General features: G+C 41.4%; 1 protein-coding gene across 1 annotated transcript in view; it reads right to left on the reverse strand.

Moving 5' to 3' along the window:
- DPP4 (dipeptidyl peptidase 4) overlaps positions 1-8,072 on the reverse strand; it is an 84,311-nt gene extending 76,239 nt beyond the window's left edge. Inside the window, exons 1-2 of the mRNA XM_004577330.4 lie at positions 7,786-8,072; positions 7,315-7,402 (exon numbers count right to left, since the gene is read on the reverse strand). Of these exons, the coding sequence (XP_004577387.2) occupies positions 7,315-7,402; positions 7,786-7,791 (94 nt within the window). The 5' untranslated portion in view covers positions 7,792-8,072. The remainder of the gene's footprint in view (positions 1-7,314; positions 7,403-7,785) is intronic.
- Positions 8,073-18,814: the final 10,742 nt, after the last annotated feature.

An 18,814-nucleotide genomic window follows, 5' to 3' on the forward strand; every position in this document is an offset into this window, starting at 1 on the left:
TACTAGGAAAGCGGGTAAGAGGACGCTAGGAAAAAGACAGGTGGGGCCATTGGATGGTGGGTTCTGGATTTTCCCTTCAGAAAAAAAAGAACTTAAATTTTAATAAAATAATTTACTATGAACACTAATTTTCCACCAGTAGTTTTATAAAAAAAGACTCGAGCCATCAGTTAGACCCTTTTTGCCCATGTCAAATTAAATTACATCTTCAAGACATAATGAGGTTATTTGCTGCAACTTACTGGATTTCCTTATTTTATCAGTGATTACTGATTGTGTTGAGTCTCACTTTTGATGGATAATTTTGCAGATTTAATTGTCACCATTCTTTTAGTTTTAATTTTTCTTAATTTAAAAGATATATTAAGAAAGGGGGAATGGGAAAAGACAGAGAATAAAATATAGAAGGCTCCCCCTTTCTAAGAAGGGGAATCAAGGATATTAGGAGCAAGGATATTAGGCTGGAGAAGCCTTTGCAAATGAGCTCTTGTGGGAAGGAAATAGCCACAGGGCAAGAGAAAATTCCCTACTTCGGCTATACAGTCAGCTGTTCAAAAAGTCATACTTTTCTCTTTCTCCCACTCTTCACATTCCTGTACACTGTCTTGCCTGCAAAATATATTCCACGTTTCAAAAACTTATTTCCATCTTCAATGGCACCACCCTTGTATAAGCTGACAGAATCTATTATCTAAACAAACCACCCTTCAATCAAGTCATTTTCCACACAGAGATAACAGACATATTAAATATGATCATGCTACAATCATGCTTAAACTCTTCAGTGGCTCAAAAGCATACTTGCAATAAGATGGAAACTCTGTTTTGTTTCTCTAGTTCTCCCTCTCCCACTTTGTCTTTTTTATAATATTTTTTACTGTTACAGATTGTTTCTGAGGCTGCCTACAATCTGCCTGTCCCACAGGAGACTAAGGCCCCCCACACTTTTAGGAACATCTGATGTGCAGTATATTTTCAAAAAAGTATTATTCAATTGGCAGATATTGCCTGTGGTTACTAAAGAACCTGGATCCTGAAGAAATCCTAAATCTCACACTATATGGTATTCCTTCTTGAAGTAGCAAAATCAAGAAATATCACTGAGAATCATACATGAAATTTGTGCACCACAGGTTGCCCTTAAAACAACCAAGGGAAATAAAGAAAAGAGAGTTCCTGCGCCACAGAGATGACATTGGGTCACAACAGTCACCTCATTCAGGTTTGGAAGATTCATGTGAAGTCAGAAGGGTAGATGATAATAGTGTATATTCTGTCACTCCTACTCTCTGTTCCTCAGTTACACATCATACGCCATCATGGCTCTCAGAATGCCAGTCACAAATAGCCCCACTGGCTTTGGTTCTGCCCTAAATTAGCTCCTTTCTTACAGGCTGAACTATGTGATTCAAGCTCATTTACTCAGGGTTGCAAACAATAAGTATGCATTAAAGTTACTGTTATTAAAAAAATAACTCATACTTAGGCTTTAAAAACTTTGCCCCGCTTCCCATCCAGTTCCCTGCTTGTGGTCTTGGAAACCAGTCAAGTATGGCCCAAAGCCTTAGGGCCTGGCACCCATGTGGGTGAGCTGGAAGAAGCTCCTGGCTCCTGGCTTTGGATTGGTTCAGCTCTGGCCTTTGCGGGCACTTGGGGAGTGAATTTGCAGATGGACGACCTACCTCTCTGTCTCTCCTTCTCTCTGTATGTCTGACTTTCTAATAAAAATAAATAAATCTTTAAAAAGTCCTAGGAAGTTATACTTGAGAAGTAATACATAAATATGAAACTATAATAGTTGGCAAAAAATAAAACTGCAAACTCAGAAATTTGTTTTGTGGTTTCAGCTTACTCTCAAATTCAAAGACACACCCTCTTTGGGCAGTCATAAAGAAGCTGTGATGACTAAAGGTAAAAATATTTACAAGACCCTGACTTCCAATAGCAATGAGGATCAGCATCCAGCCATAAAGCAGCGATTGAACATTAACCTAGAAGAATTACTATCAATGCATTTCTTTCAATCAGTTATTCATGGAAGCCAGATTACTCAAGGGAGGATAGAGGTCAAAGATTTGAATTCAAAAGACACAGTACTTACTTGCAAAACACTTAAACTCTTTGGTGCCTTTATTTCATCAAGTTTAAAATATAAAGATATTGATTCAGTTCTGACACATATTATTGTGTGAAGATCAAATGATGTCATACAGCTTGCATCAGAATCACAGCATGTTGTCATTTTTTTTAGAAGATTTATTTATTTTTATTGGAAGGGCAGATTTACAGAGAGAAGGAGAAACAGAGAGAGTTCTTCCATCTGTTGGTTCATTCCCCAAATGATCACAATAGCTGCGGCTGAGCCAATCCAAAGCTAACAGCCAGGAGCTTCTGGGTCTCCCATGCAGCTGTGGTATCTCAAGGCTTTTGGGTCATCTTCCTCTGTTTTCCCAGCCATAAGCAGGGAGCTGGATGGGAAGTGGAGCGGCTGTGATATCAACTTGCGCTCATATGAGATACAGGCTCTTGTAGGCAGAAGATTAGTCAATTGAGCCATTGTGCTAGTCCCATGCAGGTGTAATTTAACATACAACTAAGTAGGTCTGGACTTACTGTTACTGCTAATAATGGCTAATATGGTCATTCAAAAGCATAGGATGCCAGTCTAGGGCAGGAAATTATTGTCTTCACATATCTTCCTAAGGGAGTGGGGGCATCAGTTTTAAGTTCTTTCCTCAGAACCCAGCACACAGGGATGAGCAGTCATGAAATTATAATACTGCCATGAAAATGAGCAAATAATAATTACACTAATATGGTCAGGTTGGTTTTATACTTGATTACAAGCTAGCCAAAAAATAGGGAGTTTCACAGCACTGAGAATCAGCTCTGGAATCCCGTAGTTCAATTATGTAGCCCAATCCTGTGGAACTTGGAACAGATTCATTCACTTCCTTCATGTCTAGCCCCTGAGAGGGTTCAGTGATCTCTAACACCTAGTATTTTTACCCCTGATTGAAGAATTCTACCAGGTATCACATCCAACATATGCAAACAATAGCGTACAACAGAAACTATGGTATGTTTGCCACTTCTGAGGCCAAGTCACAAAAGACACGTGGCATTATGCTTAGTTCCATTCTAGGATCCTTCCTCTACAAAGTTGCCAGGTTATCATCAGAAGCGCACAGAGTACTAAACTGAGCTCACTAACAAATATCTTTGGGAGTGAAATTGGTAGTGGACCATCCAGGTCCAGTCAAGCTTTCAGATGACATCTTGATGGTGACTTCATAAGAGATTCTTAATCAGAACCACTCCTAAATTTCTGATGCACAGAAACTATAAGATCAATTTGTATTGTTCCAAGAATTGGAATAATTTATTAATCAGTGATTGACAAGTAAAGTACTTTCTCGTAGTTTCTATTAATATTCCATACAGGTAATAGTACCATTGCTCAGAAAATTGCTTTAAGGATTACATAAACAAGCCCTCATCTTAATACCTGGTACCCAATGAATACACATTGGCTATTATTACATCCATACATGGTTTCTCCTCCACAAGCAAGCAGCACCTACATGTCACTTACAGTCACATCCTCAGTAGGCCTCAGCAAATTAACTTGTAAAATTTGAAGTACACTGAGTCAGTTCTTGTCAGTCGCTTTGTGTCATCTCAGTTTGATCATCACACAATCTCATTCTCTCTCTGATCGCTTTCAAGAAGAGAGGGAAATATCTTAAAACACACAAAGTAAAGGCATTTGCTATGACTAGGAAACCCAAAGCCAAGATAGCAGACCTGACAAGATCAGTCTCTGAGCTCATGAACACACCACAAAGGTTGACAACAGATAGCTGAGCTGGCTGGAATCAGTTCGAGCTGTGACAGAGCACACTGTTTAGAAACTGCCCTCTGAAATATACAAAGCTCCCATTCAGCCTGGTTTCTGTGCTTTTAAACCAGGAAGAGAGTCTAGTCTTCCACAGGCAAACTTCATTGATGCTATTTTTCTCTTTCACTGATTACTCCTGTCTCCTTCACATTTGGGTTTTCTTTTATTACTATGGGAGAATGAGCAGTCAAATTTCATATGAACAGAAAAGAAGGTATCAAGGAAAGTTACTGCCAAGGCCATGAAAAGAGCAAAGGAAAATGAGATATGTGTCTATCTCACAATAAAATTCCACAATAAAACCATTTTGACAAATAACCAAATATTTCAAATCTCAGCATACAATATGACATAAAAGGGAGAAATAAAAGAATCCAGAATACTGAGGAGATTTTATTACCATTAAGCCATTACAATTTCCACTTTCTGTCCTGGTGTGTGTAGTTCCTCTAAAGTCGGGCTTTAAGGTGGAAACACTTGATCTTCTCTAAAACTAGTGCCTCAGGGGATAAACTCGAGAACTTTATCATTTCTTCCTCCTTCTTTTCTTATGTTCTTTGCTTTTCTATCAAGCCTCCTTTTATCCTTCTCTTCCTGCCCTGCTTGCCCCTCCTCTCCTCTCTCAACCCTTGCCCTAACTCTTCTTTCTACATTTCCTCCCTGCCTTTCTTCTTTCCCTGTGTTTGCTTCAATTTAAACTTTCGTTGATAATCAGGAGGTATTTTCTTCGGTGATGACTTTGTATTTCTTCTAAGAATACCATTCCTTCCTGTGGCACAATCCAGGGTTGGTACTGCTGATTCAGGGAAAATACTGCATTCCTGAGCTTTCGTCTTTGTACCTGATGACAAAGCAGGCCATGAAAGTTGATGATATACAGATAGGCAGGCTAACAAATAACTAGAGTGAAAAGAGTAAAAGAAATCACATCTCTACCCAGGTGTTCAAGACATGTCCTTGGCTATCCTTTCCTTTGCCTCCTAATGTTTTAGTAGGTACGAAAGTCCAGTTGTTCATGTTTCTATAGCTTTCAAAGTTTGATTTGTACTATAAGAGACCTGGCCCACTTTCCTTGCTACCCTGTCCAGTATTCCCTCTCTTCAGCCTAGCTTTTCCCTGTCATACCTAAGAATTCTGTAATAGGGCCCGGCGGCATGGCCTAGCAGCTAAACTCCTCGCCTTGAACGCCCCGGGATCCCATATGGGCTCAGATTCTAATGCTGGCAGCTCCACTTCCCATCCAGCTCCCTGCTTGTGGCCTGGGAAAGCAGTCGAGGATGGCCCAAAGATTTGGGACCCTGCACCCGCGTGGGAGACCCGGAAGAGGTTCCAGGTTCCTGGCTCCGGATTGGCGCAGCACTGGCCGTTGCACTCACTTGGGGAGTGAATCATCAGATGGAAGATCTTCCTCTCTGTCTCTCCTCCTTTCTGTATATCCGGCTTTCCAATAATAATAATAATAATAATAATAATACAAGAAAAGAATTCTGTAATAGCTCTGTATTGCACACAGGCTCCAATCAAATTCCTTTTCTTGCTACACACTAGTCCCTCTGGCCCCAGACCATTTCAGTACACCAGAGTACAGAATACAATCTTTTATCTCTGTGTTGTCACATAAGCTATTCACATTTTCTGGAAAACCTTATCACCAGAAACTTACAGTAACTACTCAAGCCCCACAGGGAAGCCACTTGAGAATTCCTTGGCTTTCCTAGAAGAGCTTTTCTCATTCCCAGGGCATTTTGTTCAAGTCTGTCTAGATTATCTTTTTGAATTGTAAGAGTAGTTATAGATGAGCCTCTTAGGAAGTCCTTCTTAGGAGAACATTTTTGAAATTTGTTCATATTTCACTGGGAGAAGAGTTTTGGTACTGTTTAGGTACTCCTGTCTGCATAACTTCTCCAGCAAAACAGAATCCATGGAGTGAACTTGAGCAAATTCCACAGAAGACAATTGTACCACTCAGTACCCTACATTATTCCACTGCCCATCTCAATTTTTTTTAACCAATATTCCTCTCACCTTCCTGCAAAGAAGTTAGGATGATTAGTTTTGTCACACCTTCAGAGATGCCTACGTGATGTGCTGGAGACTGACAGGCTATCCGTACTACACTGAAACAGATTCCCTTGCATATATACATTAGACTACAAACTTTTTGAAGCCAGGTGCTTTCACATTTATAAGATGTGATCTTTGTAGTCACAGCAGCTAGCAAAACTTCTGGAACACAAAGTGATCCTATAAATACTGGTGATACAAAGGGTGTTGCATACTCTTCCCACAAGGCTTTGCGCATACAACCAATCACTTGATGAAAACGGTTACAAATAAACAATTCACAAGAGTCAGACATAAGTAGACTAAAATGTCTATCATTTAATAGTCTAGAATGGTAGTAATCATGGGATTCTTTAACTAAATGTAATTAGCAACAGATCAACCTGTTCAGTTGTTTAACCTTTGGCACCTCTGTGCTGGACTTGAAATCGCAAGGTAAACATGTCTGATGGCTCCCCCAACTTTGAATTTCCACTTTCAAATCAGGATAAGACTCCCTGGGTACGAAAGCACCTGGCTATACATTTCCTTGTTGACCAAACTATCCAGACAGAATGCTTCAGCTGGTTGACTAATTTAGAACTGAGTAGCACTGAAATGAAAGTGTGTATAAGGAAAGTAGGGCCAGAGGAAACCCAAATTCGTTATTCTTACTTGTTTGCACTCCACACTGCGCCCTCCATTATCTAAGAGTCATATGGTAAAGGCTAGAGCTAACTGTGAACAAGCAGGCAAGCCAAGAAGACACACGCAGGTGGCTAAAAGAACCCATCACAAACATCACATATTCCAGCCCCCGCTGAACATCAACATAATGCTTTAGCTTTGGAAGATACCTAAACTGGTCAAACAGTTACTCCTCTACATCATATCCCCCAACTGATGACTTTTGTCATCTCAGAAGTGAAACCCTGGGGTCCACAGGCATTATCTTTTCTCAAAACCATTTTCTTTCTCATATTCCCCCTTCCTTCCCCTGAAGACACCCTCCCTACCTTGTTCTAAATCCTTAAGCGATATGTCTTTTCTTTGAAAATAACACCATAAACTTTTTTTGAAAAAAAAAATCACCTTTAAATTTAAAGCTTTTGCAACTAAATTTAAACCTGATAAAACGGGAACCTGATTCCCCCCAATTTCAGGAAGTAGCCAACAGAACATAACGAAATGTGGCAGCTGCAAGACACCACCTAACTCCTTGAGTCCTCACTGAGCACATTCAGCTACCCAACAGCTACCCCACAGTTGCCAGGGAAGCCTTGCACCGGTCCAAACCCCCATTATAATCCCTTGTTCCCTCTCGGGGTGGTAAGACTCACAGCCAACCCTTTCCAACATTTCAAACTTACTGCCTTTGTTCAGCAGAACCACAGGCACGGTGATGACAGTGACCAGAGCAGCAGTAGCCAGCAGTCCCAGCAGCACCTTCCAGGGCGTCTGCAAGCAGGACAGATGAGGTCCAATTAGAGGGAAGCATGGGGCCCCAGCGTGGATGAGGGGGCCAGAGGGAGAGGGCTTTGCAGATAAGCGCGTGTAAGACAAGGAGGCTTTCTCTGCCCCTTGCCTTCCGGGATATGTGTTTGTGGGTGGCTCTCCCGGACTTCCAAGGCTCAGAGGCGAGACAGTCTCAGTAAAAACCACGAACTCCACAAGAACTCTGCAAAGTGTTTTCACTATTCAGAGGGTAGCCCCGGGGGCTTCCACCTACTGGGAGTCCCGGGGCCCCTTAGACAGGCTCTCTAGGGCAGGTTAGGGAAGAGTGGCGAAGAGGTATCTACAGCTAGACCTGGGGCTGGGAAAGGGCTAGGCGCGACACTTACCTTCATTGTCGGCGTCTCCTCAGAACTGAGCTTTCTGAACTGGGACGCGGACCAAGTCACCGGCGGCGAGCCTCCCAGACGGACGTCCTGCTCCGCTGCTCCGAGGCCGCGCAGTCACTCGGCGCTCACAAGTTTCGGCCCCGAGTTAAACATTAGTGAGGGCTCAGGTCTCTGAGCCTAAGGGCGACGCGGGCTGCACGGGAGAAGGGCAACGGCTCTCCGGCCTCGGGCATTCTGGCCTGGGGGGGTGCCTGCGAGGCGCCTCCTCCGGGTGGTGCGGGGAGCCCCAGCGGCCGGCAGCCGGCGGGAGAGGGAGAGGGAGACGAGACGCTGAGCGCCAGGCTGGGGTGCGCCCAGGTCCAGCATCGGATGCGCAGTCCCGGGGCCCGCCACACTTTTAAAATGAAGGGCACGTTATCACTCAGCTCTGCAACCTAGCGTGTGCGAGCAAAATGAAGCCCAGAGCTTGGGAAACTTACAGTTCAAGGTGGCAGCTGGAGCTAGCACCTTCTCTCTTGTCAGTGAAAGTTGGCGTGGGGTGGGATACCAAGTCTAGGAGGTGAAGGGAAAGAGAAGGTGCTGTTCACCTCCGCAGAGCACTTACAGGCGGAGTATCAGGATTCACTCACCTTCGGGGATTTCCTTGTGTCTCGCAGCTTACCTCCTCTTCAGGATGCCAAAAATAATAACACTGCCATTTCCTTCGAACTTTCCCCAAATTACTGCTCTATGCATTTATTTGTTCATGTCACAGGCAAAAGCCCAAGCACAGCAAGAGTAAGTAATTTGGGCAAATCATTCAATTAGGGAAATGTGGAGTCCCAGTTAAGAGTTCATGTTGTGGAAGATAATTCCACCTGGCTTTTTGTACAGAAGTTTTGGAGAGGAGAAAAAGTCTCAAGAGGCTGCTCTTGGTCACCATTATGCTGTGCAGTATTGTTCATTCATTCACTCCTTCATCCCCACATCCTTTTATTGATTCCACTCAGCCACGTATGTGTGAAGGGCTGCACTATCTGAGTAGTTACTCTATTCTTGGTGTTGGCGATCAAGTGGAAAAAACGCTGGTGACGTTACTGCCCTTGGTCTTTTAGTGTAAAACATACAGGTAAACATTTGCCTTTTGGGCACCTGTATGATTATTCTCTGCGATGAAGATAAGAACTCCTTTCCCCATAAGACTTCTTCAGCTTATTTGCTGCTGCTATCAAGTCCCTCCCTCAAGAGTTAGAGGCAACAAGATTAAAGATGCAGGACTCTTCGAGGACACTAACATGTGGTTATGAATCGGATTAAATTTCCATCCCTTACTCTTCTAAATTTAGACACCGTTCCCCGCTCTCCACTGGTTGCTGATGATACATAAATACACTCACTCACTTTCAGCTCCAGATGCTCAAACTGAACTCTGATTTCATCAACATCACACCACCCTTCTTTGAAAATCTAAATCTTCATAAAAAGTTTCCCCGCTCATGATTCACAAAACTCAGAACTTCAGTCATCTTGGTCTTTCTTTTCCATGCTCTGGCTGTGTTCCTTTGGCCACAACTAGTGTTTGAATGTGTGCCCTAGAAGTTCTGTGCTGGAAACTTAGTGTCTTGTACAACAGAGTCTGGAGGAGGAACCTAATATGAGGTAATGGGGTCATTGGGGGGTCAACCATCAGGAATGGGTTAATGCCTTTGCTATGGGAATGGGTTAGTGTTAAGAGTGGACTTGTCCTTTTCCTTGCTTGCTTGCAGTCTCAGGCTCTCTCACACTTCCATCTCTTATGATAAGAATGTTCAGAATGAACGTGCTTGACAGGTGCAGCCTCCTTGACCTTGGGCTTTGCATCCTCCAGAATTATTAAGACATAAATGTATTTTCTTCATAAGCTCCCCAGTCTGTGGCGTTCTGTTATAATAGCACAAATGACTAAGATAACCACCAATTCTTTCAATTCTGCTTTTACAGAATGTCTGAAATCTGTCATCCCCCCCCCCCCCCCTTCCAACTGTCCAGTGATGAGGGTTAGCAGGTTTCCCACAGACCAGGAGCTGAAGTTGTGAAGAGAAATCTTCTGGTAAAAACTATGGGCAGTGGTGCCATAGCAATGCTCTATTTCCCTTTGTTCTTGGCAATTTGGGCACTTCCAAAGTAGTGCCCAAAGGAAGTGGTCGCCACATCTGTTTTTGGTAAGGGAAGACCTATGGTTGAGCCTGCGTTTACGCTGCATGCCTGCTCCGTATCAGTGTTCATTCAGCAGGCTGCAGGGAAGCTGGGAGGACATGTGCAGGCATTCTTGTTCCTTGGAGAGCATACCGTGAGGTACAAACATCTTCACATATTTGGGAGATTCTTTCATGTGCTTGCCTCACCCTGACCTCTTTTCCCTCTAGTCTTTTCAATTTTGTTTTTCTAAGTCCTTGAGGAACCAGCTGGCCAACACATTAGTTACCCTTTATGAGTCAGTGTAGATTTTATATCAGGCCATCTTTTTTTTTTTAATACATGCAAAATGGAAAAGCAGATATACTGCTCAACACTCTGCCCATCATTAAGATTTCTCTTTCTACCCCACTTCAGATATTTTCTGAGAACAACTTTGGTACATCAACCATCCGCTTATTAGTGTCAATGGATTACTTTGCCTAAGACTGACTTTTCTCCATTGTTGTCTGGTTTCAGAAAACTTCTCATGAGGCTATAGATATGTACTGAGGCATCTAGGGTCTTAAGTTACGTAATCTGTGATTTTCTAATGTCAAGTGGAGTTCAACTCATCTCTTATACAGTATAGATGTCATTTTTACTATAATAGAATGTGCCTAACATATCTAATTTTAGCATGTATCTGATCAGGCAACACTCAATTCACTTTTGGCAACCAGATTGTAAAGTGAGTTGATGTTTGAAGTTGAATTTTATTCCCCTATAATATGTATTGGAGTCCTAAGCTGGAAGAATATGGCCTTATTTGGAGATAGGGTGATTATATGGGTTATCAAGCTAAAATGTGCTTATTACTTTAGGTTTCTAAATCAACATGGCCAGTATTCTTATGAAAAGGGAAATAAGTAAACCCACAGACACATGAAGGCAAGATGATGTAAGAGCCACAGGGAGCAAAATTCATTTTCAGGCCAAGGTGAGACCTAAAACAGAACCCTCCCTCACAGCCCTCAGAAAGAATTAATCCTGCTGACCCCTTCATTTAAGATGTGTGGTCACCAGAACTGACCACACATCTTAAATCAAGATAGATTGTTTTTATATGAGTCACTCACTTGGTGGCATTTTGTCACAGAACACCCTTTCTCCCCACCGATCCTTTGGTGTTTAATGACTATGCTTTCAGTTCCCACCTGAGCTCAGGAACAGGACAGTGGCTGCTTTTTAGACAGTGAAGAATCATTGGCCATTATAGCAGGGCTCGCAGATGGTCTCCAAAACTTCAGGGTGGTTTATTACACAATAGATAACCAGTAACTTGGCAGAGAACATGACTTTGCTCTAAAACCCTAAGGATCTTCTCTTGAAAGATCTCTGCTCCTATTGGACCAGGTATTTCTAGCTGCCTCAGAAAATGTTATTAACTACTACCGTGTCATGAGACTTAAGTAGTAAGGCAACTTGCACTATAGCCTAGACTTGCAAAGTTTTCTCTTGCCTCTTTCAAAACAGACGTTAATTTAGGTTACTGCTGCTTTTGGTTTTTCATGTTTACATGTTGAGACAGTACCAAGGGCTTCAACTTGGCCTTTGATGCCTCAATATTACTTAATGGGACCAGGAAATGCATGCACAAGGAATGCAGGCAGCCTCTAGGACCTAGAGGAAACAAGGAAACAGATTATTATTTAGGGCTTCCAGGAGGAACCAAGCCTGATGATGCTTTCATTTTAACCTAGTGGTACATATTTTAGACTTTTAGCCTCTGCATGAGAAATTTGTGTTGTTTTAAGATTTGTGTTGTTTTAAAATTGCAAATGTATGGCAATTTTAGGGTCAATATTTTAATAACTGCAGGCAGGTTGTGGCATATCCATTCTCTTGCTTTCTTCTTTCTTTTATTTCTTTTATTCCCCCATAAACAACAACAATAACAAAGATGTACTTATTATTTATATTAGTCCTGGCATATCCCTTTACATAGTATATTTTCAGATTTATAGATTTAATTGTAATTCCTTCTGGACAAGGTTTAGAAGAAAATTTAACATGTATTTTATGACAGCATTGTAGAGTCCTTCCTCAAAGATATCTCATCTCCCATTTTAAACAAGGCATTTTGAGTCTATTGGTCTGAGACTGAGAACTGGGTTAGAGATTGTCACATTTTGAATGACACACCTATAAATCATATAAAATCTATTTGTCACCATGATGGTATTAAGAAATGGGATCTAGGGACCCAGTGTGAAGCATAATGGGTTCAGCTACTGCCTGCAATACCAGGATCCCATATGGGTGCCTGTGTCAGTCCCAGTTGCTCCACTTTCTATCCAGCTCCCTGAAAAAAATGCCTGGAAAAGCAGCAAAAGATTGGCCAAGTGTTTGAGTCCATATATTCATGTGAAAGAGCAGGATGTAATTCCTGGCTCCTGGCTAAGCACTAGCCATTGTGACAATTTGGAAGGTGGATCAGCAGATTGAAGATTTCTTTCTCTCTCTCTAACTCAGAATTTGTTTAAGTGAGATGTGGGAGCTTTAAGAGGTGATTAGGGATTAGCTCAAGAGCATGACCTTCATGAATGCATAATGCCATTATTAAGATAGTAGGTTGTTTGTTTTAATTAGATTAACACCTCTGTATACTCATGCTGTGTCATCCTATGATGCCTTCTGCTGTGGTATGGCATACCAACAAGATCTACACCAAATGTAGTCCATTGGTCCTTGACTTCCAGCTTTCCAGAACCATGAGCCAAGCAATTGTGTTGTTGTTGTTGTTGTTGTTCAGAATCTATCTGGCCCAGAGAATTATTTTATAGGAGCAAAAAAGACAAAAACAGAGGCAATGATTTTCTCTTATGGAAATTCAAGTCACATTTCTACCTACCTGACAGAGAGCATTTCTGGTTGTTTGAATTCAAGCACTATTTAGAATATTGTCCATTTACTTCTTTCTTAAGAACTCATGATAAATGAGCCACTTCCTTTGGAGACTAGATACTTGATAAACCACGTTATTTCTTCATCTGTGATAGCAGTCCCTTTTGGGAACTTGTATCTTAGAATTGAAGTATTCCAATGAGTTTTAGCTCTGGAGGTATGTAGCTACTGCCAGGTAGAGAATATCAGGAGAAACAAGATAAAAGGCAAAAGAAATTAATAGCTCAGTCTGTTTCTTCTCTCTTTTCAATATTTTGCTAGTGTCTTTCATTACATAAATCTCAGATAAAGATGGACGGCAAAGAGATAATATCTGGATAAGAGAGAATGCGCTCTGTAAAGATCATCCTCCAAAGGTTGTTCCTGTCAGGGAAGGGTGAGGGTGAGGAGGATGAAGGAAATGAAAAATAACCAAATGACAAACTCAATTCCAAAAGAGTTGTTAATCTTAGCTAACTGCTTCCTTGCAGAGATTGGAAATGGTCCATTTATTCCTTTGTCTTTGTCTATCCTCTCTCCTGTGCCTAGTAAAGTTTCTAGAATACATCAGTAATCAGCTCAGTTGAACATGGGGAAAATAGTCCCAAGCAAACAAAAGGTAACAAACCATTCCCTGTGTTTTTCAGAATTTGGACTAGAAGACTGAAAAAAGTTGGATCTTGCATATGGAGAGAAGGAGTTATAGAAGATGACACTTGACGGGAAGGAAGGAGTAGGGAGAAAAGGAATGGATTTTGATCCTTGCCCTCATCACAGGGGAATAAGACAGAGCAAGCTTACTTGTTCTTGAGTTCCATGGACACCTGCTATCCACCTGATTAGGGAACTCTGCTCCATCTGAGTGCCTAAGACTTCCTGCTGCCCTAGGTCAAACCATAATGTTTCATCTCCTTTGAATGTTAGATCTACATTCACCTGTTCCAAGTTCCTTTCAGCATCAACACCATCTGTTTCTTTTCAGATTACTTATTTTTCTAGCAACCATAATTGGAAAGATTGTCTTACTTGTACTCTGGTCCATTTGCAATAAAAATTATTTCTAACAACAGATAGGTTGATGTTGGCTACCTAGATAATCCTATGGTTTTAAATATATGGAAATAAAAAGGTTCAGCCTCAAAGAATAAAATACAAAAGGTCCGAGTAAGAAGACAAGAGGATGTTTAGAGAGCATCTGTCAATTTAGTTTTGCAAGCTGACAAGATATTTTAGAGAGCATTGGGGCATAAGTTTGGCTATGCTCATACTCCTCAGGATTAAGTTGAATATTTAGTTTATGTTAAGGAGCTACTGAAACATTTCCCTGGAAGACAAATGAATAAGATTTGAGCTTTACATATTATAATCGGGCAATAGTGTCAGCTAGATAGATGAGAAAGTAAAGTTAATGACTTAGTGGGAGTCAACAAACTGGGGGTGTTGCAAAACTAATTGGACATGAGCCTCTCTGCATAATTTGCAAAATAATGACTTATACCTGTTGACACATAACTCCCTAAAAACGATTTCCCAGATACACTCATTATGTTTTCCTTTACCAATGCCAAAATTAAGGGTTCTTTTTACACCCTGAGCTCAATAAAAGTCTTTTCCCTCCTGTTAGATAAGACAACAATCAACGGGTGAGGAGACTTTGGTGTTTTGCTTTTGATGGTATCCTTTAGACTTTTCGTGGGTGCTTAAATTTGCATAATTTGCTTTTATTAGCCCTTGAGCTAAATAATTAGATGACTTTGTGAGTAAATGTGTTGATGCCTGGTTCACAATGGTTATAGCCTTGATATCACCTTGCTCTTAGTGTTTTCTATGCTGTAAACATTTAGTTGCTATGATGTGATGTGGTGGATGTCTGTGGAAAAAGAATCAGGGTTAGAACTGTAGAGAAAATGGGATGTAGCTTCTACAGTCTGGGGAAAGAAATAGCAAAAGCTGGTAGAACAGAGATGGAGTTAGAGCTCATATTAGACTAAAAAAGGGCATATAATTTGTCAAGTGAGGGGCCACACATTCTCTGAGAAATCATTATCAAAAATGCATATTTTAGAAGGTCTCCTGATTTTATTGTGTGCTACTCTATGACCATCAATGATATGAAAAATAGAAAAGTTTATGCTTATGATTACAATAGAGTGAAAGAGGTCAGTCATTCATTTCTGTTTCAAAAAATTGTGCTGCACTCCCCTGCTAGGCTGTACCTATCACTGTTGAGCACAAGAACTAGACTGGAAGAGAGACAAGGATAAAGGTGGTGGCACCTATTGGCATATATGAGGGCTGCGTCTGAGGGAGAGTTCGGCTGAGCTAAACCGCGGTACCGTAGATGTGCACAAGAGCTGCAGGGGATTTGGGCTGGGCTGGGCTAAGCTGCAGCACAGGCTTATGTGTGCAAACAAAAAACAAACAAACAAAAATGGCTGGGGGAGAACCTACTAGGGGTTATTGGCACATGCTGTATGCTTGATGGCTGGGTCTGTGGTGGGCTGGCTGGGCTGGGTCACAGCACGTGTCTGTTTATGAGATATGGGGCTGAGGCGGAACTGATCAGGCAGCTGCATCCACCAGCACGAGTGCTGGCTGGTCCAGGTGAGACTGCACCTGACCCTGCGCTGGCTAGTGCACCTAAGTCAGGTCTGAAGTGACCCCAGGATGGATTTCTTCAGGGACTCCCTGACTGGACCACTGGACTCAGACCGTGGCCACAACAGAAATCACAGGATGTGTAGTCTGACCTTTCAGTGTATGTGTTGGGACTGGACATCCTCAATTGCTGATGCAGATGCAGTGAACAGCATGTCCAGATGCACACGGGGGACATGAGAGTCAGCTCATCTAGGCCAGCAGGGGGCATCAACTGACTTTTCAGAGGATGGAAAGCAGGACATACTGGACAGTTCTCCTGGCCAAGCTATGTAGCATGTTCCTGGGCCTGGGGATGTACTCAGGTGGACTTTGTCAACCAGTAGAACTTGGAGGTATCTTTTCAATCCTGGAGAATTCAAACCAACAATGCCTCAGGGTTATGGAGATCACTTGAGCAGCAGCCTCAGAAAACAGAGAACCCATATCGGGTTCTCTGGAGTGTCATCGGAGGACTGTTTCCTCTCCCTGGGTGCTGATATGGTTTGAAGGCAGCAAATGGCCCTTTTCTTTTCATTACATGTGAACACAGAACAAAAAGAAAAAGAAGACTGGGGCATGTGTCCCAACCACCTTCCCTCTGTGCCTGGTTCTCCCCATTCTGATTTGAGGCCCACATGGGCATGCATCCCTCTCAACTATGTAAACAAAATTAAAAAAAAAATTGTGTCTAGTGTTGTGGTTGTAGATTAAGCTTCTGTCTGAGATGCTGACATCCCATAATAACCATGGTTCAAATCCCAGCAGCTCTACTTCCAGTGCAGTTCCATGCTGATTGGAAAGAAGCAGAAAATGGTGCAAGTATCTGAGTCCCTGCCATCTCCATGGAAGATCTTGGTGGAGTTCCAGCATCCTGGCTTCTATCTGGGAAATGAACTAGCATATAAAAGATCTTTCACATGCTCGTTCTCTGTCCTTCCCACTGTGTAGCCCCATTTTTCAAATGAGTATTTTTTAAAGTAAAAAAAAATCATATTCACATACGTGTAACATAATTCAATATTATTTATTTTTAGGGTTTCATTAATCCTGTTGTATCCAGAATAATTCAATGATTATAATGTAATATTAAAAGAATTAAACAAACAATTTCAAATTATTCGTTAAGAACTCCCCTTTTTCTTGGACTGGTATATAGCTTCATAAAGGAAATGTGGGATGGAAAATAGTGACTACACCCAAAGTAGCATTGGCCTCACACAGCAGCCCCAGCTATGGGTTTATGCGAACATTAGAATTCAGGTGACAGTCTTCATGCCCTCAGAGTAGAGGGACAATAGCTACAGCAGTCCTTCAAAGAGAAACTGAACCACCTGGGAAAACAAAAAGCCAGAAACTTCAGCATATGAAGCTAACCTCTGGGATCTTAATGCTGAGAGGATTAAAATGCAAATGGACAGTACCTAGATCCTAATCTGACAAATGGACTACAACAAATAATCTCTGCATCATCTACCCAGAATAAGGACATATGCAATTGTTTTTTCTTATTTTTGCTTCCAATCTTGAAACAGAAGATTCTCTGATCCTCATACCAATATTGGAATATGCTGTATTTCTCTGTGGCCTCCTATTTCCCCAACCAGAGTCTCTACAGCAGGCCTGAAACCTTCCCTTGGTCCATTCTATAAAGCTTTTTCACATCCCTTCATGTGTTTGAGTTTGCCAAATGCCGGCTGATGGTGATTTCCATCATAAGTTTTGAAATCGGCTTTGCTTGTTTTCACTTGAGTGTTCTTCATTTGTTTCCACAATATCGAATGGGGATTCAAGCATGGAACTTCTTCACAACATCATTGGTAATAATTTTCTCATTTCTCCTTGTCTGTGCGTGAGTAGTGAGTGTGGCTCTCTTATTGGTCTCTGTTTCATCAACCATCTCAAAAGCTATGATAGCATAATCTCATCTTTTATCAGCCACATGACATCAATAATTCAGATGATGTGGCTTTAGAATCTGATTATAGTCATAATATTCAAAGATGCTTAGAAATGCAGGCTATTACTAAAAAACTTGGACATAGTATTCAAAATAAGTCATATGTGTAAAAACTCTATTTCTATGTTTGTTAAAGGCTCACTTATTTACTTTGATGGTGTGTAGAAAAAAACATGTTTAAATGTCTATTTTGTATAGATTTTCTGAAAAAAGTCATCTCATTATATTTGGGGCTTCCTGCTATGTTCACTAGGTTGTTAACCTTAATGTGGTTTTAGGTAAACTGGAAATGCTCTCAGAAAAAGCTGGAAGGTGATTCATACTCACTGAGACGTTTCTCTGCCAGGCTGTGTGCTGGCCAGAGGGAGGTAAACAAGGCACACCACCAGAACCACAGAATTTATAAATCAGGGCCCAAAGGTTAAGTCATTTTAACTTCTTAGCTATCCCCAAGATCAAACCTCAGACAGAATTAGGCTTTACTGGACACCTAAACAAACTTCTGGGGGAAGTTTAGAATTCGAAGTAGCCACAGTAATTTACTAGGCAGGGCTCTCATGTCCAGGTGTAGTGTAGTGATCTCCCTGACTTTTCTTAACTGCTCACCCATCTGTTTCCTTCCCAGGTCTTTCTCCTTTTTAAATGTATTTCCTAGGCCAAATATCCTTTTAAACTGGTCCCCTCAAGCAAAAGCGTAACCTCTTCCTACATTTTGGTACTATCAAAATCTTCAGTGAAAGTTGATAGCATCGACCTGTGCATTCTATCAGGACTTTCAAGATTGGGAAGCCCTTCCTGATTCTTGTTATGTTTATTTATTCATTTATTTAGTTTAATTTTGCTTCTTTTTATTATTATCATTTTATGATAAAGTTCCATAGACCCTGGGATTTCCCTTATCACTTCCCCAAATCCCTCCCCACTCACTGAGTTCCCTTATATCATTATTATAAAACAGTTCTTACTATACAGTCATATGTCTATTATTGTGGGCTCCTAATGAAACTGTTTGTTACATCTTGACAATAGGGTGCTAATTCTTGTTTTTATTTTATCTTTTTCCACATTATTATTATTAATTTTTTTCTGTATCTAGGGTAAGGGGAGAGAAAATGTAGAAGTTCCACCCAGCCTCCCACCCATCCCAGGTGCCTGATGTGGGGCATGCTCCGAGGGTCCTGCTCAAGTGGTTTTGATAGTTCAATAGTCCTGAATTGCTGCCAGTCTCATCATTCTAAGCATGATGAAATGTCTCCAGAATCCACTGGCTGACATACATCATGTTAGAGTCTCCGTTTGCCCAGATTTTCACTGTCAACACATGGCTGATGTTGTTGAATTATTTGTTTTGTC

Source organism: Ochotona princeps, chromosome 5 (assembly GCF_030435755.1).
Source record: "Ochotona princeps isolate mOchPri1 chromosome 5, mOchPri1.hap1, whole genome shotgun sequence".
NCBI lineage: Eukaryota > Metazoa > Chordata > Mammalia > Lagomorpha > Ochotonidae > Ochotona > Ochotona princeps.